Source organism: Ammospiza caudacuta, chromosome 8, assembly GCF_027887145.1.
Source record: "Ammospiza caudacuta isolate bAmmCau1 chromosome 8, bAmmCau1.pri, whole genome shotgun sequence".
Taxonomy (NCBI): Eukaryota; Metazoa; Chordata; class Aves; order Passeriformes; family Passerellidae; genus Ammospiza; species Ammospiza caudacuta.
In genome coordinates this window covers 15,864,420-15,889,592 of record NC_080600.1, presented here as the reverse complement: position 1 = coordinate 15,889,592, position 25,173 = coordinate 15,864,420, and the positions used below count along the sequence as shown (strand labels likewise).

Below are 25,173 nucleotides of genomic sequence, written 5' to 3'. Positions count from 1 at the left end.
TGAATTGACATTGCTATTTGAATCCTTCAGGCTTTCTTCAATTTCACATTCAGAGATTAATTCTTAGGATTGTCTTTGCAAGTAGTGTTGCATTTCTTTAAAGAGAAAGTGGTTATTTTAAAATATTATAAGTATTCGGTTTTATTTTAAGATATTATAGAGCATGGGTAGATGCCGGATAGTAATATTTTAAAGGTGTATATCTGGAGGAGTTTACCAGCATTGTCATTTTATAAACTGTCTCCTATTTTGGTACAGAGTCCAGTTAAATTCAATAGAAGTTTAAACATCAGTGTCTTCAACACTGCTGCATGCAGCAGCTTTCCAAGCCAAGATCTTAACACCTCTGAAGGATGTTGCATTGTGAGACTTGAAAATTTAAATCTTCTCTGAAATACAAATGGAGTAAGTGCAGAAAATAATTCAGCCCATTATTCTGTCCAGACGTGGTGACTGAAATGACATTAAAGAACATTTGTATGGGACTTCCAGTGTCAGCTCTTAGGGCATTGTTTTTGCCTAGAGTTTCAAATGCTACATCATTGATTCCTCTGGGACTGTACTGATGTCTATTGTATGTGCAGGAATACTGTCCTTGAAATTTATATTCAGATATTTAGAGTAACATGTGTTACATGAAAATAGGATACTTTAATTCTTTTTTTTTCTTTTTCCAGATAATACCAATGGTGCAGGAATTTATCATTCATAACCTGGGCCCTCCAATATTAATAGTTTCTCCTGACTCCATGACAGCCTTTCTTAAGTTTGCTGATGATCAGGTATTTTAATCTCTTTTTTACTGTAGTTGATGTCTGTGTGTGTATGGGTGTACACGTGTGAATGTATTTGTATGAAGCAAGGAACTTAATTTAACTAAAAGTTGAAATGCCAAACCAAACCCAAAACCGGGTTTAACTGCCCAAAAACATGGTCAAGTTTTTAAATCTCATACTTCTCTTTAGTAAGGCACTAATTCATGCATATGGATTGTTTTCAGGAATGAATAATTTGTCTGTTGTTTAAAAGAAACTGTAGGTTAAATATTTTGGCATATTTTATCATCTTGTGATGTCATGATCTATTTAACTAATTACTTTGTGTCATTTCAAATAGAAAATGCAAAAATGGGACAAAGCTGTAATATTTTAAATGTTTCTTGTAAGCAGTCTTATCTGAAAATGCTATTTTTTTTCAAAGATGCATCATGTGTAATGTATTATTTAATCAAAAACCCACAGTCATATGGGACCTTGGAGTCCTGAGTGATATTTATGCATCAGAATTGAAATTTTTTTTTTTTGCTTTGATTGTTTTTATGGCATTTAAAACAAACAAACAAAAAATTCCCAGCACCCCAAAGCAGTTCTTATGTAGAAAAGTACTGCTAGAATACTAGAAAATAGGATTATACATGTACTAACACATCCTAAGATGAATTTCTTGCATTTCCTGCCTATAATTCTGTCAGAATTCCGTGCTGTTTAACAGCACAGAATGACAGGTACATTTCAAGTCTACCTGTAAAGGTGTCCTGCATTTTATAGTAGGTTGTCTACATCCTTCAAGAGAATGCTGTTTGCAGAAGTGTTCTGAAACTGTCAGAATTTCATAGGTCCAGATTAAATGGATGGGTAGTTGGAACTTTTCACTGGAAGATACATAAAAGGTGGCCTGACATGAAAGAAAATATTTAAATTGTATTTTAAACAATACAGTACATTAAATATCTGATATCCACTATCAGATCCTGACTTATACAGTACGTGCGGAATACCTGTGAGTAGTGTTGCAACTTTGTAAATCAGTTAAAGCCAACCCTGATGAAAGTGTGTCTATGATCTAGGGGAAGAGAGGCTCAGAAATGAAAGAGTTGTCTTCCACTGCAAGGAAATAGTTTCAACTACTGCCAATAGTGGAGTGCATTTATTTTTTATTTTCTTGCTTGTCTCATACTTAATCAATTGAAACTTGTTGCTGTGGCATTAATAAAAGGCTCTCTAGGTGTCATTTTTTTTTTAAGAAAAAGGTAACACTGGGAAAACCTATCCACTGTTTTAATAATTGAATGTGTGTTTGCAATCACATTTTACATTAATTTGCATTATTTTTCTATAATTAATGTAGATTATATAAATGAGACTGTGTATTTAGCTAGATGGTCTCAATTAAAACCAAATCAAACATTTGTACCTGATGTCTTTGGCCAGAAATCAAACTTGGTAAGGATAAAAAGAAAACTAAAATATTATATGAACAATATTTTCTAACACAGTGGTATTAAAAAATGTATGGGTGCATGGTCTCATGCATACAGTTGTACCTAATGCATATTAATTAATTCTACACGAATAAATAGCTATAAAAAATAAAATTGCTTAGAGGTTTCAAGAGACTCTGGAAATGATGCTCATGACCATTTAAAGACTTCCTGCTGAAGGCCTTTGGTTGCCAAGAAAAGGTTTTCCCTGACTCACAAAGTGTGGGAGCAGGAGGAAGCTGGCTCTGAGTGGCTCAGCTCTGCTGTGCAGGACAGGAGAAAAGAAATGAGCTGTTCCTGCAAGGTGTAAAGTATCCTACTGCCACCCCTGCTGGCTGGCTGTGATTTATTCAGTGCCAGGGACAAGAGCAGCCCCTGGCAGAGTGAAACCAGCTGGGATGCAGCAGAGGAGCTCTGGTAAAGAGCATTTCCTTCCCTGGCTGCACAGGGGGCTGTTTGCCACAGCAGCCTTTCAGGAATTTGCCAGCAATACATGGCCCTTCTTCAAGGTCCAGCTTCCCAAGCAGCTCAGCATGGCCAAAGGCTGTTCAAGTTATGGATGGGCAGAACAGGGGAGTTCCTGTCACTGTCAGCCTGCAGTGATTTTGGTTATTCATGTGCTTAAACAGGCACATTCCAGCCATAACGTGATTAACAGGCAAGTGGCTCAAGCGGCTGCACAGAGGTGTTTCTTTCCTGAAGGAGAGTGGGGGGTGGGGGGTTGTGAGGGGGATGCCCTCCTATTACATGACCAAAGGTTCTGAACAAATGACAAATGTAGTTCCTAGCATGGAGGGAACCATTTTTTTGCCCTGAAAGATAATGATTTGTACATAGTAAACATTTATTGATACTTTTTTGGGATTGTTTGCTTTATCCCAATCCTCAGTGCATCACCTACTCATGCCCTTCCTGCAAGTAATTTTCTTTTATCACTCATAATTTTTTTCTTTTTATGCATTTAAGAGGAGTCCAGCTTCTCCCAACCTCAAGAATTCAAGCATGTTTGATTTTCTTAAAAAATAAATAAAATTATGAGCCCAGCTATGGCCTTGTGATAGCAGACATTTACTTTAGAAAGATGTCGAACAAGTAGAGATATTTTTAGAAAAGTTTTCCATAAACTTGTATCCAGGGAGTTTCAGCTGCATTACTATGGAAATTTTTAGTGCTATTACTCTTCAAAAGCAGCAATGGCTGGGTGACTTGAGGGATGATTATTAAAAAGTATTTGAAGGGCTGGAGATGAAATGGTTCAAGCATGAGCTAGCAGAAGTAATTAACAGCTGTTGAAGTTTCCAGTGAGAATTCTGGCTGCCTTCCAAGTGAATTACAGTGACAGTGATAGGGCTGCCCAGGGAAGTGCGGCACTGCTGCTCAGATCTCTGTCCTGTTGTCCTGCAGGAGCTGCCAGCTGGTGCTCCTCACTGTGATGGGGAATGCAGTTCCGGTGCCAGAGGCACTGACACTGGGATTGGCTCTGCCAGTGTTCTGAAGATGTTATTTTCCTCGGAATTCATTACAAATGTCAATGATGTACTTGATCCAAGTGGTGTTTATTTTGCCTCTCCTGAAGGAGATGTCAGAACAACAGAATTACCAGCAGCTTTTTATATTTTTTTAATAGATGTATCTTTACTGAAACTGATGTGTCTCAGTGTTTACTCGGTCACTGTTTGCTTGGAGGCCTAATCTCATCTCTCAGGCCTTGTTTCAGTGACTTCTAAGAAAGGGACATTATGTAAACACCACCCAATTACTGCCATCTAAATTGACTCTGTGTGAGTCAGCACTCAGGGGACAGTAAGTGAGAAACACAGCCCAGTGAAGTTAAAAGCATTTTAAAATAGGCATAAGAGAAATAGTTCATTATATTTACTGGAGGCAGAAAGGCCACAATAATCAGCTTAATTTATCAGACAGGAGTTGTGTCAGTCTCAGCAAACACCTTCAGGCACTTGGCAGGCAGTGGGCTCAGAGAGGGGCAGCAGCCCCTTACCCTTGGTATGTCATTTTAACAGAATTTTTGCCAGCTTCCAGAATTTTTCAGGAATTCTATCTTTGTATAATTTATATCTTAGTTAACGCACTTTATTCATCACTCCAGGAAAGCCTGTAGTGGTTTTGAACTACAGCTTGTGGCCTCTTGTGGGATGGTTGGCTGCTTTTGCATCATTTTGTTTGCTCTAGAGGTATTTTCTCCCCACCTTTTCTCAGTACTGAAGCTGTACTGAATATACAAAGACACTTGCACAGAATCCTTTCCCAGAGATCTTTGGAATGAGCACAAATGCTGCTGTTACCAAGGGTCAGTCAGGAACACAGCTGCTATTTGATGACATTCTTACACAGGTATGATGCAAAGCCACACCTTACCTTGATTTTCTAGTGTATATCCATGTTACTATGCTCACATTCCCTCCTGAGTTTTCAATTTATTGTGTTGTATCTCTATTCCAGTGAAATTACTTTTCCACTTAAGAATATTTTAAGGCCTTTTTTGGGGGGGGGGGGGGTTCTATTTTTTTCTGTCTGTCTGAGGAAACATTTTGTGACTGCATAGTCAGTTTACAGATCTACTTCCTCCAGCAGTTTTCAACCCTTGGCCACTTCTAGTCCAGTGTGGTACAGTAGTGCCACCACAGTTCAGGAATAAAAAAAGGCACATCTGTAGGCAGCTGGATTTTATTAGTTCTAAGCCAAAAACTTTTACTGCAGTAACAGAGGGGACTCTGCTGCTTCAGAGGCAGCAGTGCCACAGTGAATGAAAGAAGAATAGTGAGGAGGGTTTTCAGGTACTAAACTCTGCTCTGGGCAGACCATGTTTCTGAAGGATGGGAGTGAGAATTTCCCAGGAAGGGCAGCTTTCTCCAGAAGAGGCTATGAACCTTTTCCCTGAGCAGTCCAGTGACTATAGGATCAGCCAGACAATCACAGTAACTTTCCATGGAATCCCCCAATCCACTGTTTTGTTTTTAGTATTGCTCCCACCTGACTCCCTAGATATAAATGTAGGACAGAGCATTTATGTTGGTTTTGAATCGTTTAAGCAGCCCTGTTAAGCCAAGTATTTTGACACCTTCCTTTTCAGAATTTCTTTTAGAGGCTTGTAGTGTTGTCTGGTGAACTGAAAGGAATACTAAAACACAAAAGCAATCAAACCTTAAGAAACTCAACAAAAATATCTGCTCCTTGAATATTTTTTTTTATTTTCTGAAGGCTCCTTATGTATAAGGAACATACATAAAATGAACACAACACCGTTGACAATGAACAAAACAGCATTTGATAATTTCCAGCTTTATAAAATTTTTTAAAAATGATTTAGTTATAACAAAAAAAAACAATAGCTCAGCAAGTTATCTTATTGGACCATTATCACATTTTAAACCATAGACTCAGTTGTTAATGGGGAGAGGAAAGAAAAAAATAATAAAAAAAAATCACACTGCATCTAGCAACTACAACATTTTCTAAGCATAATCACAGCGGATTGAGTGCAATGTGATTTACATCAGAATTCATATGGGATGTCACACAGTGACAGCATTGTAAAATATACAAGTAACATTTATGCCCTCCAACAAATACAAGTTAAATGAGACTCTGGATTCAAGCCAAATGGAATGTTGAAGCCAAGTAGAAATGTAGTGGAATTCAGATTGTCTGTAACATGACTCAGAAGTGTACATTAGAATCATCTGGAATTCAATACTGGTGGAAACACAGAGAAGTCACAGCTGTTACACTGCTCTGTTACACTTGCAATAAATACTAGAAAATAAAAGTAAACAATTATATTCCATGAAAAGTATAGTACCTACCTTCAACGACCATGTTTTTCCCTTGTCTGAAGATGGTCTTGGAAGGAAGTTAACTATTTTCCTACAGAGGCAGTGTATTGAGCTATAACCACATTCCAACTAACACAACAGTAAATATACTACTGGAAATACAGAAATCTTCATTTGAAAAGAATTAAGAGAAATAAATCTTAAAAAAAATAATTTGACAAAACATCAGCTGCATAATGACCCCCTTATATTTCAGAATTAACAGAAAAGAAAAAAAACTTAAGTCAGTCAGTTTAATACAAAGGAAACAAGAGATTGTTTAAACTCAGCTCTTCAGAAGGTATCCAGGAAGTTTGTCTCATTGACTTAACATGGGCACTATGCAAAAATGTCATCCAGGAGTTTTACACTGCAGAAATTCAGCAATCTGAAGCTAACAACAGTGTGTTTGGTAATTAGGGTTCTACACTAAATATGTTTAAAGAGGAAAAAAGAAAACCTGAGTTCAGAACATCAAATGGCCACATGCCTGAACTCTGGGCTTTTGGCTTCTTCACTGAAGAAACTGCACCCTTCTTTGAAATGGACCCTTAATACTGTTTCCTGATACTGCATTAGGAAGAAATACTGGCAACCAACTGATACCTTTAAAACACATGAGCTGCTCTCAGTAAAAGCTAAACTGACGAATGAAGCTTCCAAAGGAAAGGGCCACAGGAAACAGGGGAAGTTGAAATGGAATGCAGAGACCCACTGGCTCTCATTAAAGGTGTCAGGATTAAGTGTTTTTAGCAGCTACACTGGCACCAAGCAGACCAGAACTTTAAACTTACGGCACACAGTCAAAGTACAGCTTTTACCTGGCACACACAGTAGAGAGACAAACTGGATGTTTGGAAAAAAAGCTACTACCATGCTTAGGACTGGTACTACAGAATCAACTTGCACTCCCTTACAATTTATTTTTTTTTAAGGAGATGGGTACAAGAAGAACTAACTCATGTCTGGCAATAAATGCCTGTCAGCACAATCTGATCTAGGACAGTTGGTCCCAGCAAGTTAAGGCCCAAATTTTCAGTCTATTCTTCTAAATGACACATACCATGGTTCTACCACATCTGCTTTTTAATAATCTAATTTAAATACCAAAATTGTAAAAAAATATCATAGAAATGAACTCCTTTATACTGGAAGTAGAAATCTTCTTACATATTCTTTACTGCCAGAAATGGCTGGTGTCACAATGTCTGATATCAAGGCATTGAAGGAACAGATTTGATGCGCTGTTACAGTATCGTAAATACCCTACCAGTACAACATCCACAGAGCATAATTTAACCCTTGTGTCCAGCTTCAGCAACTAGCATCTTGCACCTTGGTTTAACATGAAGAGGAGAAAACAGTCCAAAATAATAATTTTAAAAAATGGAGAAATTCCCACATGGATTCTCTTGTTAAAAGAGTTTGCACAAATTCACAGCCACAATTCTTCAGTAGTTTATGCTGCAAGTGGCACACAATACATGTTTAGCGTCTGTAAGAAAGAACCAGAAACAGCTCAATAACTCCAAGGTCAGGGATTTCCCCAAGCTAACACTAATTCTACTGCATTTTGCATTTTCCTACTAATATAAAGGAACAAACATCAAATAAATCTCAGCTGGGGAAAAACATCATCAAACTGACCCTCGACAGAAGTTACACTTTGCAGAGTACACAGCATCAGCCTGCCTTCTTACACAGGAGCTTTGCAATGGTGGTGTGCAGCTTAACACAGCTTGTAAGAATTTAAACAGTGTTTAGGCTTGGGGCTTCTTTTTAAAAATTTAAGCCAGCACAGTGGTTTCCAGTCATGTCCTGCTGTAAGACAGAATACTTCAAGTCACCACTACGCAGAAAAATCAGCACAGGATTAATACACACATATATATACAGAGGTGCACACACACATGTATGTGTGCACCTCTGTCTATATCTACACAGATCTATACATACATAGAGCTGTGAGCTACTCAAGACTCATGTGGCACTAAAAGTTTCCTTGGGTTCCTTGCACAGGTGTGAGTTTCAGCTGCAACATCTGGGTTCTGTCCAAGTGCACTAATGGAATGGTCTTTTCCCAAATGAGATATTTTCCTGTACTTTTTCTTTCTTAAGCAAGCAATGCTCCCTATACAGCACCCTGACCTTGGCCCTTATTTCTCAGATTTAGGGTTTCCTAAACGTCGCTCACTGGAGTTTAGGAGTTGTGTTGGGTAAGCTCATCTGATGGGATCAGAGAAAAGCAGAAGCCACTCTAGGCAGAAGGGAATCTCCTGTCCTTGTGTAAGCAGTGCAAGCACCACGTGTCCTCTGAGCAGTGTGCACACAGCCACACAGTGCAGACTCAAAGCCAGACAGCAACAGATTGGAACCACAGTGATTACCAGCATCAGGTCAAAACTGGATGTCAAGCACTATTTTGTCTTCATAGAGGGCAATCACCAGCATGATGGCAAATCCAAGAAGCAGGCCTAGATTCTGAAGAATAAACTGCCCCACAGGACAGTAACCATGCTCTTCATTATCTCCATCTCCATGAAGCATTTCTGGAAGCTAAAAGATACAGAGTAATTGAGGAAGTTATTTCACCTCTTTTCCATTTATACACTGAGAAGTTTACAAGATTATATTGTCAAGGATAAACACTCCAGGTTCAGATATAAAACCAATACACTAAGATACAGCTTAAACTCTACTGAACAACTACATTCAATAGAAACACAATTATGTAATGTATTTACAAAACAAACTAAAAATGCCTTTCCTTGAACTTTCACTGGAGTATCCATGTAATTGAACATTAAGTTCCTCAAGATAGGGTTCAACCCAATATTCTTCAAGTTCTGCTCTTTTAATTTTAAAAGAATTCAAGTCATGCTCAAATAAACATATGTCTTTGATTAACCTAGCCAGTCATTTGTCATTTGAGACGCTTACACATACTCACATACACATCCCTTTTAAATATGGGGTGGTGTAGGGAATGGACAGAAAACCACACCTCTGTGAACCTCTGCTTACAGCCAGGGAGGAATCAAAATCTATTCTTATTGTGTGCCAGGTAAAGATGTCTTTGAGAACAAGGCTGATTATGCAAACACCAAGACAAAACTGGTTCCAAGTGTCTCTTGCAGAAGCTTTCCACTAATGGGACTTTGACTGTTTGGTTACTACTATGATGGCCGAGGGAAAGAAAAAGCAATGAAGGAATGAAAGTACTGCCTTCCTTTCCTTTTTCCATGGCATCTTCACTCAAAGGATAGGAAATAACTATCAGACACAGAGCTGACAAGGAAGTGATATATCAGGCGTTATAGGCTACTATAGAACACCTGAAGTTGCAAGAAGGAACACTCTACCCAGACATTCTATTTAATAATTTAGCAGGCCTCGAAAAGGATTTATTCACCTATTAATAGGTTAGACTGACTTTATAACAACAATATATTTACAAATTAAAGTCTCCATAATGAAGTGGAGAGCGTGACAAAGTACCCCAAAAGTGCAAAACAATCTCATCACCTTTGGGCTGGTAAAGACAAGAAGTGAGACAATTGCCTTATTTAAATGAAGCTCTGAAGCAGCTTAGAGGAGAGAAATCAAGACTGAATATAGGCTGGTAACATGTGCACAGCAGCACTGAAGGGTCTGATCTATGGTGCACACACACTTAGGATAATGCACCTAACACAGTGTGTGTTCTGGAAGCAGCAGCATTTTTCCACCAGGTAATTTTTTAAAAGCTACTCACCACATCAGCAGCTGCTCATAGTAAAAGTTCAGAGTCAACTTTCCAGACCGAATAGATGAGGATGAAGTCTCAGTGCAGACTGAGCCTGAGCAGCAGACTGCAGTGCAGCAGCCCCAAAGCCCCACGTTCCCACCCCAAAGGCCCAGCCCAGCTCAGGAGCCGTACCATGTCGACCAGGGCCACGTAGAGGAACATGCCGGCGGTGACGGCGAAGATCCACAGGGTGATGTTGTTGGCGTACTGGCCCACGGCCGTGCCGATCAGCATGCCGATGTAGGCCATCATGGCCGACAGCAGGTTGTACACGATGGCCTGCTTCACCGTCATCCCCGCCTTCAGCAGCACCGCAAAGTCACCTGCGGGGACAGCACGGCTCTCAGTGCCGCTGCCAGCAGCACAGACACCCCTCCGCAGAGAGTGCTGCTGCTGCTGCTGGGGCTCATGAGCCCGAGCCACGGGAACTGACCCCCCTGGGAGAGCTGTACTCAGGCACAGCCATCCCTTGAAGAACATGACTGAAAGGTGCCTGCTCATCCTGCTGACTGATTGTCACAAAGGCAGCAGTGATTAACTGTGAAGGGTGAATGCAGGAGTCTGGGTCTGCTCTTCCCACAGAGAACACACCCATGTGCACACACTCTGAAGTTCTCCATGGCACATAAAACCAGAGGCTTAGTTAGGATCAATACCTGTGAAAATTCCTCTTAGATATACACACCTCATTATGCAAATCCAGGAAGAGGAAAATGAGGCATTTGTCCCCACAGAAGATGACAATGAATTTGAATTTGAGCACTAGGAAGAGTTACATTCACAAAGAATGACTTCACATCCACCCTGAATCAGTTTTCTGGGTAAAGGCATGCCAGGGTAATGTGTTTTATTCTGAATTCAGGACAGCTCTGCTAATTTAGGTGCTAAAGTAAATATTCTGTAAAAATCAAGACTTCAGTCTTGTAATCAGCTCTAATAGTTTTACTTCATTCAAACTGAATTCTTGTGATCATGAGAAGTGTGAGATGAAACTACTCACCCCATATACAAGGTTCATTTCGTCATGCTGTGCTGTCAAGTTCTAAGCATTGTAATATACATTGCAATCCTTTATCTATTGCAGCAGCTTCACTTAACTAATGATTGTACAGCACAGGTCAAACCATGAACACCTGCTCTATTATTTCCCCCCATGCCCACGATTTACCTATCCCTCAGGAGCTGCCTAAATAAAATGCTTTCCCTCATCACCTCTAAGGTTTTTGAAGTGCTTGTTTTACCTCTCTTTTGATCATTCAGACCCGCAACTCTCAAGTGAGCAAGCTGTGAGTACAGACATAGGTCTGTCTAGCACAACTTCACATCAGTGGAAAACCAGAAAATTCCTCCTCTCTCTGGCTGCTCTTTTTAAACTCTCAGAGTGCAGTAAATTTTCATGCAATGTGAAAACAACAGGTTTCATCATGGTTAGCTGCCTCCAGAAGAAATGCTTCAATTAGGGGGACAAGAATCAATGGCACTGGTAACAGTGCCTACAGGCTTTACCCTAAATGGCCACACCTGCTGAACTTGGCCACAGTTGGAACAAAGCCTCTTCTGAAGACCCCCACATGGAATTTTACTTATCTAAACTGGTGTTTACTTATGTGACTTAACTTTGTGTAAGACAATGCCACACAGAGTAGTGTGAAACTCTAGGAAATGTAGAGCTATGTAAAATGTATGCTCCTAAGAATATTTTTAAAACATGCTCAAAAAGCTTTACAGAAGTGCTGTAACTAGACACTACCAACATAATCCTGTAGCAGTACCTACTCTGAAGCAATATTTCTCCCTCACCCTTTGAAGTTCTGGTCACCTCTGCAGCTTCTGCACTTCATTGTGCTTATCACAGTATTACAACAACTTTTAGATAAGGATTTTGTACAGATGGAGCACAGTTTCTACACTTAGTTACCTAATTCATGGGGAAGCTCATGACAAAATACTGCTATAGATGTACTAATTCCTCCTGTCAGTCCAGCACTAAAAGCTGCTCCTAGAAAAAAAAAGGAAAAAAAAATTAAAATTATATTTCACTATTTTCACGTCAGAAAATTAATTGACTTTGCAGAGCTGACACCCTTCTGTTAGAATGCACACTAATATCTTTCAGTATGTCTGTGTCCTGTCTGTATACAAAGGAAGCACCCTGGATGTGAATTACCACTGCAGGCTTCATTACTCATTTATCTGCAAGACAAACCCTGGAGAGGAGAACACAACTGGCCAAAAATGAGATATAAAGACAGCAAGCCAATAAATAACACCACTTTTAGGAACTCTCCAGTACATGAGGGCAGTTGGGAATGTACATGAGCAAGAGTCTGGCTCTCTCCTTTCCAGCTTGGAAATCCAAACTAATGTTTAACCCATAACCTCTCTAGCTCCTTTGTACTTATTTTCAGAGAACATATCAGCAATATTAGTAAGCCAGACCTGGAAAATAAGGGTAAAAACATTGCCATAAATATCTTTCAGTACTTTTGCATAAGCTAATTGAATTCAGTCAACTTTAATGTCATATCTTAAATAATTCTGAGATGAGAAAACTGGTATTAAATTTCTGTACCGTAGCAGAGAAAAGCACAAAAAGAGCCTGCAGTGAGCAGTCTAAACAGGCTGCATAAAGCAGAAAGAAAAGACAGTCTGAAGACAGAGGGGGAATTTAACTTTCCTCTGGATTCCTCATAGCTTGATACATTAAAAAGATGACCATGCTTTTCTAAAATCTACATTTTACCACAAATTCAGCCGTTTGGGCTTGACCCAGAAATATTCAGAAATGGAATTTCAATACTGTGAAGTTCTCAACAGAAGGCATGGCAATTGTTTTTGGCCTTAAAAGCCATTGTCTAAATGTCTTACCTGTTTTATGTGAAAATGAAGCAACAAGTTAGTTTTTAAGGAGTTTAGTTTCTTTAGTTGTCAGAAGGAAGTGGAGAAACTGTAGTAGATTCCATTGTTTATTAGAGACCCGGACAAATGCTTATGCCCCATCCTTTAAAATGGGTGTGTCCCTTCTGCCATTAGTTCAGAACCCCGTGTACCCTTACTCTTAAGCAGTACCCTGTCTACCTTAGTAAAAAATCCAAAGTGTGCCCTTCAGTCCTCTCACCATTATCCTGACTTGTATATCCAAATTAATACACTTTACAATTCAAATCACATTTAGAACATTGTGTGACTCCAAGTTGATTTAATAAATCTAATAAAATCTGTTTGGTACTTCCAATTTCTTCTGCACTTGGCTAGAAATAAATCTATACTAACTGTGAGCCAAAAGAATATTTTGCTTAAATAAAGATTAAATTATCCTGAGTAATACTTTTAAAATATTATTTGTCACCTGACTCACAGTGTATTTTTCTTTGCAAGTACTGTGTAATTCTATGTATTAAGAAAAATATAAATAGTATTACTAATATTGTTAGTAAATATCATTCTAAATAAGGCTGAAAGGCATTTATTTATAATTCTAAGGCAACTGAGACCCGAAGAAGAAAGGTGGGTTACTGTGCTCCATAAATCCCAAGGTTTGCATGCACCAGTCTCTCCTTGGCAGAGACTGTGATTGTCACTGCTACTGATACGCTAATTTTAGTGCAAATAGCACAGAATGCTAACAAAAGGTAAACTATTACAATTGACAGCCTTTTTATTTCTGCTCTGCAGGAGACTGAACAATGGCAGTAACCACAGGTGCTAACTGGAGGCCTTACCTGTGATTACTGATAAGTCAAATATTAGCAGAGTTACTAAAGGTAAGGAGAAACTGTTGAGAAATACTCAGTGCTTTTGCTTACCGATTGCTAAGCCATCACTAAAGTTGTGAATGCCATCTCCCATAATTACCATCCAAGCAATATTAGCTATCCCAGTATCTTTCAGGTCTTTTCCAGAATGACAGTGGCCATGGGAATGATGGGAATGTTTGTGATGCCAGTGGTGACTGTGTTTTCTAGCTATCATTTTATCTTCTCCATGGCTGTCATACTCGGAATCGTGCAGCTCGTGCTCTTGGGCGCCGTGGGCGACGTCGTTGTGAGAGTGGCGCAGGTTGTTCTCCTCTTCTGCAGACAGGTAGCTCTTGGCAGGGGGCTCCAGCTGCCCGTCCAAGTCAGTCAGTTCAGTTTCATTCAGTCGGTCTTCAGACAAAACTGAGTCATCTGCTCCTGCATCCAGTCAGTTGGGAGAGACACTGAGTTAATTCCTGTTTAACCAGCAACCCCGGCACCCCTGGCCTAAGGGTTAACTGCTCTGGGAAAGCAAAACAAGTATTTTAACACATCCCACTCTAGCAACTTGGTTGTCAGCATTCAATCTGAAAACTAAGTCTGTCATTGAGACATTTTGTCACAAATGTGCATGTACAATCTATAAAATTCTCCACTGCAAGGCAGCAGCACTGCATCCATAGCGCTCAAAGCCAGTTTTAGCCCAGCCTACGCTCATGCCTGTAATTTTGCTACTAACAAAGTTTATGGTTCAACACTGGCAATGGAGAGTTGCCAGAATGATGATAATGTCTTAGAGCTTTGGATGGGATCTGAATGGTTTAGCAAACCCCACCTGCCTCTGTCTGCATGTGCCCATACAGGTCACAGCTCAGCCTCCACTGTCATGCAGACATTTCAAATGTATGTTCCAACCCCTGCACTGCTGAAAACTTTCCATGTTCTGTGTCAGTGCCCCAAAGCCCATTTGAGATTGTTTACATGGAGAAGGTTGCAGTCCTAACCCTCTCTTCTACAAACCAATCAAATTAAATAAACCTAATTTGTGCAAATAGGTTCTTCATCAACAAATTAATTCTGCTGCCATGCAGGCAACAGAATCGGAAGGTTATGAAGCAAAGCCTTTGCCCTTCTCTCCCCCTGTGAGAAGGCAGATAGAGCATTTCTTCTGGGTACATGCAGAATGAGCATCCACAGCCTGTCATGAAGGAACAGTGTGCAAAAGTTGTTTTGGATACTTGAGGAGTATTCAGGATACTTGGCTGTATTTGTGGAAAGAAACAGATTTTGTTTATCTGTAACTGGTCAGATGTTGGGATCTTTAAAGTGGAAGATATCCCCATTTATTGTGTGGGTGTTCATTTTTGATCTAATTTTTGCCAGGGCTGAGCTAGTCAGTAACAGCTTAACCAAAACACCAGAAACACCCTGAAAACAAACAAACAAACAAACAAACAAACAAACAAACAAGCAAACAAACAAACTCCCAAAGACCCACAGCCACCCAAAACATGACTGCTTCAGAAGTCTGAGAACCACCTCTATGGCTTATTAGGAAATGTTCATAGTGCTCTCAGATCTAAAGAAAACAAAATAAAAAAGATTTAATAGGGAAAAGCCTATTAAGTCTTATTAACAATGATTTGCATAATAGCAGCAAAACTGTACAAGAGGTTACATGCTACACACCATGCCCCAGTAACCTGCTCCTACTTTGGATCTCCCAGTCAGAGAATTCTGACAGTAACTGCCTACCTGCAAGGGGTTTCAGCTGAAGCCAGTCAGCATCTGGTCTGTTATTTAATTTGTGATCAGAGAGTTTCCTTCCAATTGGTGATTCTTCCGGCTGGGGTTTTTTGCACCATTTCTGCTTACTCTGCAACAGAAAACAGGTAACATCTGGTTTGTGACAGGACATTGATGGAAATAACAGGGACTGAAATGCTGTCCAAAAATCTCCTAAATAGATCAAGCTACTCTCTCTTACCATGTATGACAGAAATATGTTACTTCAGAATATTGCTCTTTATAAGGCTCAGCAACAATCCCTATTCCAGTGGGAGTTCTTAGCTACTTACCATGGAATCTCACTCCCAAACTCTTACAGAGAGATATATTTCACTTTAGTAAGAGGGGATATTCTGACAAGGATTGCTCTTATAGCTGAGAAATGCAGCCATTAGATTTGTTCAAGAAAGCAAACTTGCAGCAAGAACAGCTCCTCTAATTTGTTCAACTTTATTTTTTTTATATTCCTGTAACTTCCTTGTACTTCCCTTTAAGAAAGCAGGAAGCTTTTCTCTATCTGCAGCCCATAGAGCAGATCCCAAGGATTTGCCAGAGCAGCCTAGGAGATTTAATTATTTATTCATCTCAAAGAAGTTATGCATGATACAACAGTTTTCATCCTTTTATCAGAAGATCTAAGAGATGCCTCCTCCATCACACAAAATCTTCTGCTGCCTGTCCAGCTCAGACAGCAAGTCTGACATGAAAACAGAGAAGCCGAAAAGTTTTCACAGTCATTTTGGGAGAAGCAAGTTGGATTTCACCAAAATAATTTTCTCCTCAGAGGTGAATGACAAAGGCAAAGGCTAAAACTGAATTTTCATCCACACTCACACTCCCCAGGGTACTTGCTCTCCTTTTATACCCCCACCACAAATACAAAGTGCTCCCACCACTAAAAATCCAATCATTTTTTGAGAAACAAGTTAAAATTTGACTGGCAATTTACAGAAAGCAGATCTGAAAATTTTACCATTTTTCTGATGTGGAAAACGTGGACACCTCTGTTACACTGGCATTGTTAGGTAAGAGCATACTGCTAAATTTCTTGTCAATTGTCTGACAATTGCTGGTTCTATAACCAGATCTTTCTTACCTGATGCTTTCTTCTGTTTTTGCAAATAAACCTAGGAAGCTTTAGATGCAGCTTCCTCCATCAGATTTCTACACTCTTCTCCCAAGTTCCCTTGTTGAGAAAAGCAACTTCTTTAGGAAAGGGATCCCTCACATAACATCAGACAGAATACACAGCAGCAGCAGCATTTGTTCACAGAGCAAGCACAATTCCTCAGCACTCACAAGGTAGCTTTAAGGAACACGTTTTTGAACAGCAAACAATTTCAGCACCTACCTTCTGTTTATTGTAATGTTTGTACATTCTTATACAGTGCTCAATGATGAAGAGAACATAAATGCCTCCAAGTGCCAAGAGCCCCTTGAGCACGGGGTCATTTTCCTCCAGGAAGCCCTCGGCATGCACGGCGTGCGCGTGGCCGTGCCGGTGCGAGTGCCTGTGCTCGTGCACGTGCCCTTGGCCATGGTGGTGGCTGTGGTTGTGGCCTCCGTGCGACTGTGGGAGAGACAACAGTGACACCACTGGGGCAGACATGACACTGAGGTGGCACTGGGCCAGAAGAAACAACAGAAACCCCCACCCTGTTTTGCTGTTTCTTCACATTAATACATTTTGCCACATAAGTTTTTCAATAGACTACCCTAATATCAAAAGGAATTACCATTCTTAGTCTCCCATTAGCAACCAAGCCTTATGACTTTTTAAACTGTTACAGTCAATTACAGACTAAATTCTGATCTGAAATATGAACTTTAAAAAACCCCTAAAACCACAACCAAAAATGTGTATTAGAAGTATACAAAGAAAACATGTAAATATTAGTCTTTGTGCTAAACAATGGAGGTGACAAAATTTTAGAAAACACTTCCCCTTTTAAGAATTACAGTACACCACCATGCATTAAAAGCTGCTCACCTTCCTTAGGGAATTGCTTGATTCAGTACATGAGAGGTTACTTTCTCCCTCACATATAGCAAGCAGGCAGATTAATCCCCAGGAAATACTTTTAGGTACTGATACCCAGCTATCAGTAAACAAGAGACAGCAATACTGCTAATTTTAAAATACTCTTGTTGGGCTCCTGGGTGTTTTACAATAGTGTGACATCAGTTCAAAAATGAATATGCAACTACTTTTCCCCACCTTTTGTTTAGAGAAACAACATTTCCTTCCCTTCTGTCAGCAGAAAGTCTCCAGAAGTGTTGGTGTCCCTCACAGTCAAGTCAATCTACAGGTGCATCAGTGAACCTTTCTTTATTGACACTATCAAACAATTCCTTGAAAATTCTAGACTCATTTACAATTAAGACTAAAAGGTGAGGAGACCATACTTACATGTGGCAAGAGATGGAGCAGTGCATCTCCACTCATTGTTCCTACAGCCAGAGCTACCAAGAAAGTTAGAAGAAATTTGAAGCACCATTGGTTAATGATGGGAACCAAGATCACACCTAGCAAGGAAAGCAGGCTAATGACGGTGATAGAGATGATACCACAAAACCAGGCTGTGGGAAGAAATGAACACAGAGAGGTTATCAGAACAACATCTGGAAAACTTCTAAGCCTGATTAATGACTTGCAACTATCTCTTAAGAAGGTGACTTTCCTTTAACCTAAGCTGTGTGATTGTTCATTAAAAAGATGCTGAAAAATATAAAGGCAGTACTGAAGTCCACAGCAAACCAGAACTACACAGGCTTATTCACAGCACAGTATAATGTAGTGAGACATCAGAAGACAATTAGCTAGAAAGAGCCCAGCAATTCTTCCTGATTGTTAGTTCCAGGCTTAGCTTTGTAGCCCTCCATGAAACTAAAAACTAAAGGTTTTATACTGGGACAAAGCCATCTCTGCTTCTTAACTCACAAGGGCTCTACAAGCACTAATGTGTATGCAACAGTTGTTTTTAACATGATTCTGATGCAAAATTTTTCTGGATTCTGTATTTCTCCCTGTTTGGAGTCACATGTTTAGTTTGGCACTGTTTATTTCACCTGGTGCTTTGAAACATACACCTTTATTCATGAGAGGACTCAACCTTTGGCAGAGGAACTCTCACATAGAATGCTACAACACGAGCTGGAACAGCTGAAAGCAACTTGCTACCACCAAATAGCAGCATTCATTTTTTCTGAGAATCTTTATTGTTGCCATTAGAAGAAGTGATAATGGGATGTGGTACACCCAGCATACTCCTGTTAATGAGGGAAGATGTGAAAATTTCTACATGACATTGAAAAGAAGGAATTACAAAAGAAACAGATCCTATAAACAAAGAAACATGGCTCTTTCAATCAGCATCTCATTCTAATAAAGTATTATCGTTAAGTTTTAGTACAGATGCTTTGATTTTCCTCTACAGGGTTTTTCCTAGCTCCACTTTTAATCAAAAATGGATGTCTACCACATTTTGCCAACTTTATGGTAAGTTTCAGCTCCTGACTCAGAATCCCTAACATTTCCACATTTCAGAGTACAGTCTGACTTTCCTTGCATCTCTGAGGGCCCACAAGTAGGGGAAAACATCCTGGAAAATGGGGCAGGGTATGTGTGAGAGGAGAAGAAAAGAGGAACAAGTGTGTTGTAGCTGCTCAGTGTCAACATGAGGGTGAAACACCCCAAGAATTCTGTCTGTACCAAACTGACTATGGAGCAGATTTATACGACTTTGCCAACACAAGTGTGGCTGCTGCAGGCTCGGTCTGGTTCAACACCAAAGCTCACAACATCTGCTGCTTTAAATTTTATTTTGGGATATTCATTCTTACTAAGTCTGTGGCTGTCATTCCACAACACTGCATAAAACAATCCAGCTGAAATGCAAGGGGTACAAGACCACATCCACTGGGAGAAAATGACTGGAAAAAGCTTTTGCCAGTATGAGGTGTGCACTGACAGACATGAGTACTGAGACCATAGGAAAAGAGAGCTGGTGGCAAGGCAAAGTCTGCTGCCAGATGAGGAACTGAAAAACTGAGGCTGGAAAACAGGAATACAAAAGTAGGTGTAAAGTTGAAGCAGGACCATGGTGACCAAAATACTGCCACAGGTCCCCAGACTGATCCCCAGAGCACTTCAGCCACGCAGCCTGGACCGAGAGGCTGTGCTGAAAACCCAGCATACACGGAGCTGTCCCTCAGTGCTCAATCTAGCACACATGCACAAGCAGCCCAGATAAAAATGACACAGCCTTTGGGCAGACACTGCCCCAAGGTGGGCACACTGGTGCTCAGTGCCAGGGTAGATGAACAACAGCCTTACATGGAGAAAAATGGAAAGGCTGAAGTTTCATCTATCACAGCAGGGTTGGCAGCTACACCTCTGAGGGGCTGGAATACTCCTGTGGATGACACAGGACCTAAAGATGGCATCATGATTAAGGTAAGGCACATGGGATTAGAACATGGAATCTGTGCCCCTCTCAGATTGAGCCCCAGGGAGCACTGGCATCTGCACAGACAGAATTACAGCTTGGACTGATCTCAGACACTTCTCATCAACAGCTCTAAGCCATCTCCAGCTCTAAACTAAATGCTCCCTGTTTACTTGTGTGACTTCTACTGGCTTCATTCAGTAGCAGGGGGTGCCTTTCCTTTTCAGTTGTTTAGGGGCCTCAGTGGTGACAATGCCCCCTCCTCCAGCAGCCACACTGTGAAAGCTCAGTTCTATGGAGAAGCCCTTGAACATCCTCCATCAGAAGATGTTACAGAACTATCTGTAAGTTACAGGAAGAAAACCCAACATGGCTTCCTAAGCTTTTGGCCAGCAGTTAATTAAATTATCTTGCTTTAGAAAACCACAGTTAGCAGAGGTAATGGAAACCTACAAGCTGGTATCAATGAACAGAAGCAACACTGGTCTGTTAAGATTGATTGAAAGCTTAAACTGAAACTAAAGTAAACCACAGAAAGCTCATGTTTAAAAGTGACTGCATCCTCCTAATTTTGGTGAATACTTCTATCTAAAAATGTTTATATTAGCTTAGGTGGGCACATGCTTTCATTTCCATACAGTCCTACAAGCTATAGGTTAAGTTACTCTGACTGACATTTGCCCTACACCTCCCACAACCCCCACATTCCAATAAGGACTTGCTATTTTTTGATTCACTTCCTTACATAAGAAAGAACAATTATTATTATATCAACTGAAATCTTGCTGTAATTAATACAAGAGAATACAGGAAATTGTTATGAAGAATGATTTATCATTATCTAATCAAGCTGACTTTTTCTGCAGGTTTGAGAGCCAAATCAATGAGTTAGAACCCCAATTTTTACAGCTAACTAGCAAAAGTGTTATTTATACTCAAGGTATCAGATGCCATAAAACATGTTAAATGTTCACAACAAGCTTCACTAATTTTGGAGATTAAGTCTCTTAAAATGTTAAAGGTCTTCAAACTGAGTTATTAATGAACTCCCTCTCTCATTACAGAAAAATAAAATGCAATCTTTTAAAAAGAAGCACTCATCTGTAGAAGCTTCCTAATTAAACTGGTCCAAAGCATGTGCAACATGACAGTTTTGTATAGGGTTTCAACATTTTAATTGGCAGAAAATGCTTAGAGTTGCTCTAGCAATGCTCTTGGTAGTCAGGCAGGGGTCAGCTCTTACTACAGAGACCACAGCACAAAGCAATTTGCTGTCATACAGAACACGCACTGTATCTGCTCTACAGCAATCTCTGAGCAGCTAACAAGACAGCACATGTGTCACTAGAGGAGATTTATCTATAAGAAGTTAATTATTTTAATGAATCTGCAATTGGTAAGAAAGATAACCAGCAATGCATTCTTCCCAGCAGTTATTAACATCTATGAGAATGCACTTACTTCAAGCTTTATTTGTAATGATGCTAATATGCACCTATGTACTAATCAATCCTCACATTACCAATACTTTCATTTTGAAAATACCAACATTATATCCAAGATTTTTTAGATTTTTAATATTTTAATGCAACTAAACATCAACAGTTCCCTTATAATTTATGAAAGATAGCAGAGGCAGACGTATTTAAAAGTACATTCAGTTATGAAATAAAAACAGTGGATTCTACCCTTAAAGTAACTGCTTTAACAGTAGTGAAAATATGTTAACTTAGAACTATGGTGATGAGATAAGAAGTCTACTCAGTTTTACTCAGGGTACACACACAAAAAAAAATAAAACTGGCAACAGAAGATTTTGATGGAACACTTCTCATGTGCTTAGAGAGAAATAGTCAGAAAAGGGAAGTACCAGAAATGACAATTTAAATGCTCTTGTACTTGCTTATGCATATTTTTTAAGTTCATGAAAAACTATGCACGTCAATTCTACAGCCCTGCAGCACTGCTAAAATATAAAAATAGTAAGACCTAAAGTCTCATTTTCCAGTGAATGAACTGTAATGATAGTGTTGTTCTCTAATCCTGAATTAACAGGTCCAAGTCAAATTTATTAAGAAATTTAGTGCCAAAGTAACACTGCAACTTTCCAACTTTGAGACAAACATATGGACCTCAGTCCCACTAAGAAAAAAAGACACCTACCTGATGCACCTGTTTTATCTTTATTCTCAATTGATGCATTTTTATTTCTTGCAAGATCGTCCAGCTCATCATAATGTACAATACAGAGCCTTCTCTCAATCTGGTAGAGCAAAGCAGGACAGATGTACACGAAGAGCTCAGGAGATATCAGGGAGCTGGCTTCCAGACCATAGTACCGTAGCAGCTGTGTAGCATTTAAGCACTGCAAGCAAATTGTACAAACAAATTAAATATAAAAGCATCTATTTTCATGTATGGAAAACGCAGGATATTATTTGAGAACACAAACAAAGCAGCAACTTTGGTCCAAATGTTCTACCAGTGCTAAAACATGTCTTAAACTGATCTAAGTGGTTTATGAGAGAAAGAAACAGTAAAAATATCTGCACCGCACACTCAAGTCTCCCCACACCTACATAACTTTTGATAGATGTCACTGAAAAGCAGTTTCCATATTCTTTACACAGTACAAGCAATGAAGAAAAAGCAACAGGTGAAGAGTGTCAATATGTAAATCCAAAATTGGTTTTTCAACACTTCTGTTTACCTACCAACCTTCCGTGTTTTGAGTTTCACTTTTTAAGACAGTTTGAAATGTTGAACTCAGCATTCCCTTCATCCTTCTAGTTTAAAAATATGACTTTACAAGGTCTTACATTGGTACTTAACTGTAAGGGGAAGGGATTTATGGTGCTGGCAGAACTAATGAATGCTGAAGGACAGAAGAGCTTCCACCGAGCACAGTGCAACTGAAGCTACACCTGCAATTGCTTCTTAATCTCTCAGGACAAAGATATCAGAAGTGTGCTGAAAAGATGCAGGTATTTTAGGAAAGAGTGTCTGTGCAGTTTTCAAAAATGTTAGTGATCTCAGATTCAGAACGAAGTCCAAAAAGGTGTGTGTGGTGGTAGTATTCTGGAATATTGGGAGGGGGAAAAGCTTTACAGATCAAATTCATACACTGTATTAGGCTATGGTCCCAAACATCCCCATTTATTTGTGGGTATGCGCTTTCAGTTATTATGTGACAGCACCGAAAGCAAACTTACCAGCTCTCCATGTCACACTCACCTCTTCATGCTTGTGCTCATCCTCACTGTGGTCCTTGTGCCCGCGTGCCGCAGGGAGGGCGTGTTTCCTCACGCTGATCTGCTTGTGCGAGGCCTCTCGCTTGCTGGTGTGGCGGTGCCCGCTGGCAGTGCCTGCGCTGCCGTCCTGGTGGCCGTGGCCGGCGGAGCGGTCACCGCCGCGCTCGTGGTGGTGCACGTGCAGGTGAGAGGCGTCGTGGACGTGGTCGTGTTTGTGCACGCGGTTGTGCTCGTACTGATCGCCGCCGTCGTGCTCCGCGGCGTAATCCCACGTGGCGTCTCCCGACGTCTCGCTGATCTTCTTCTGCTTCTTCTTCTGCTTGCGCTGTTTGCGCTCGGGCTGCTCCTGCGTGGTGTTGGTGTCCGTGGCGGGCTCGTGGCTCTGCTCGGCGGGGTCGCCGTGCCCGCCGGCGTCGTGGCGCGAGTGGCGCGTGCCGTTGTGCTCGTGCCGGTGCGTGCGCGGGTGCTGGTGGTGCTGGTGCCGGCGGCTCTGGTTGTGCACGTGCTTGCCCTCCTCCTTCAGCGAGGGCACCGCCGCCTCTCTCTCGGTGTCACATTTGTGGTTTCTCTTTGCAGACGCACCCACCATGGTCTGGTTTTCTGAATCTGAGTGGCTGTGAGCATGGTTATGAGGATGAAAATGCTTTCCTTCCTGTACTTCCAAAGCATACAAGTGAGAAACATGATCGTGGCCAATATCATCATGATTTATCATCACTACTTTTACCTCTCCCAAACCAAGGCTTATTAACAGTTTTTCCAGGCCAAAAAAAGATAATCTTCCATTTTCACCATAGCGATCAAAAATCTTTTCAATGTAGTATTTTTGTTCATTTTCTGCTTCCAACGTTGAAAATTTACTGGGCATAGATTCTGTTCCTCCATTCTGGAAGTATGATTCATTTGAGATCTGATAGTCATTATGGTCGTGCACACGATCCTTTTTGGGACCGTTGTTGTGTCCATCTCCATGGCAATGATTGCACTGATGAAAAATAAATGTCAGCAAACAAATGATGCAAAATTTTGTGTGCATGTGTACCTTCATCTCTGTTTCCTACAAGAAACACAAAGGGATGCACTTAGCTGCACAGCAATCTCAATGTCAATTTATATTGACATCAGTTTGGCACTTACGCCAACTGAATCACTCACAAAGCTTTTTAGATATTGGCAAGAAAAGAATGGCAATTGCAGTACTTCTACTGCAGAAATTGTGTTAATGTACTTTTCTTACCCAACATTGAGACAGACTGTGTATTTTAGAGATGTGGTTTTACAAACCATACTGACAGGAGGTGATGATAAGAAAAAGATTAACAACATTTACAGTCAGTCATATCAGAATATTTTTGTGTATATTTTCAGAGGCACCTATACTTATGATAACCTATAATATTAAAAATCTTGATAAAACACAAGCTACAAAAGAATGAAAATTATTTTAAAATAACAATGCTGTAATCTCCTGTTTACAGGGGCGACAGGCAGGTAATACAGCTGAAAACCCACACACCGTTTGCTCTCTTTTTGTGCTGCTGAAGTGCCTCCACTAAACACACACTGCACAATTCCCTGTTTTGAAATCATCCATTATCAATGTACAAATAAGCTGCCATTAACTAACTTTAATGTATTGCTTATATGTTCATATTTTTAGTACTTTTCACTTACATTGGTTTACTGACTTCAAAGATCTAGGTGGGCAGCCATTTAAAAGTAGGGTTATATGGAAAACATCTGCTTATGCAACTCAAAAAATACTGTTAATGCTGACAACTGTTGAGCTGAAAGCACTTAGGGCTGAATTTTAGAAATTATATAATTTGGGACAATGTGGTTTTCAATTCAGTGTTACACGTAAAAAACTTACACTTCAACACCAGGTTATGAAGGAGACACTGCAAAAGCTTTTCTTGTGTTCAGAATTGAAAACAAGCCACCATTTTACCCTGCAGCAAATGCAGGAATGTGAGGGGACAGGACACAGGCCAGCTGTGCTTTAATCTCTTACTCCTGGCAGTGGTTTCAGTTCCTGACGTGCACCTTGACTGGAGCTGCCACTGGCC

The 25,173-nt window shown here is 40.2% G+C and overlaps 1 protein-coding gene across 2 annotated transcripts in view; it reads right to left on the bottom strand.

The window, feature by feature from the left end:
- Positions 1 to 5,444: 5,444 nt before the first annotated feature.
- Positions 5,445 to 25,173, bottom strand: part of SLC39A10 (solute carrier family 39 member 10) — a 31,697-nt gene continuing 11,968 nt past the window's right edge. For both annotated transcript variants that reach the window (XM_058809455.1, XM_058809454.1), the window contains exons 2-10: positions 23,088 to 24,161; positions 22,017 to 22,218; positions 17,816 to 17,985; positions 16,757 to 16,975; positions 15,373 to 15,493; positions 13,687 to 14,055; positions 11,799 to 11,879; positions 10,013 to 10,203; positions 5,445 to 8,649 (exon numbers count right to left, since the gene is read on the bottom strand). In XM_058809455.1, the coding sequence (XP_058665438.1) occupies positions 8,491 to 8,649; positions 10,013 to 10,203; positions 11,799 to 11,879; positions 13,687 to 14,055; positions 15,373 to 15,493; positions 16,757 to 16,975; positions 17,816 to 17,985; positions 22,017 to 22,218; positions 23,088 to 24,161 (2,586 nt within the window). In that variant the 3' untranslated portion in view covers positions 5,445 to 8,490. The remainder of the gene's footprint in view (positions 8,650 to 10,012; positions 10,204 to 11,798; positions 11,880 to 13,686; positions 14,056 to 15,372; positions 15,494 to 16,756; positions 16,976 to 17,815; positions 17,986 to 22,016; positions 22,219 to 23,087; positions 24,162 to 25,173) is intronic.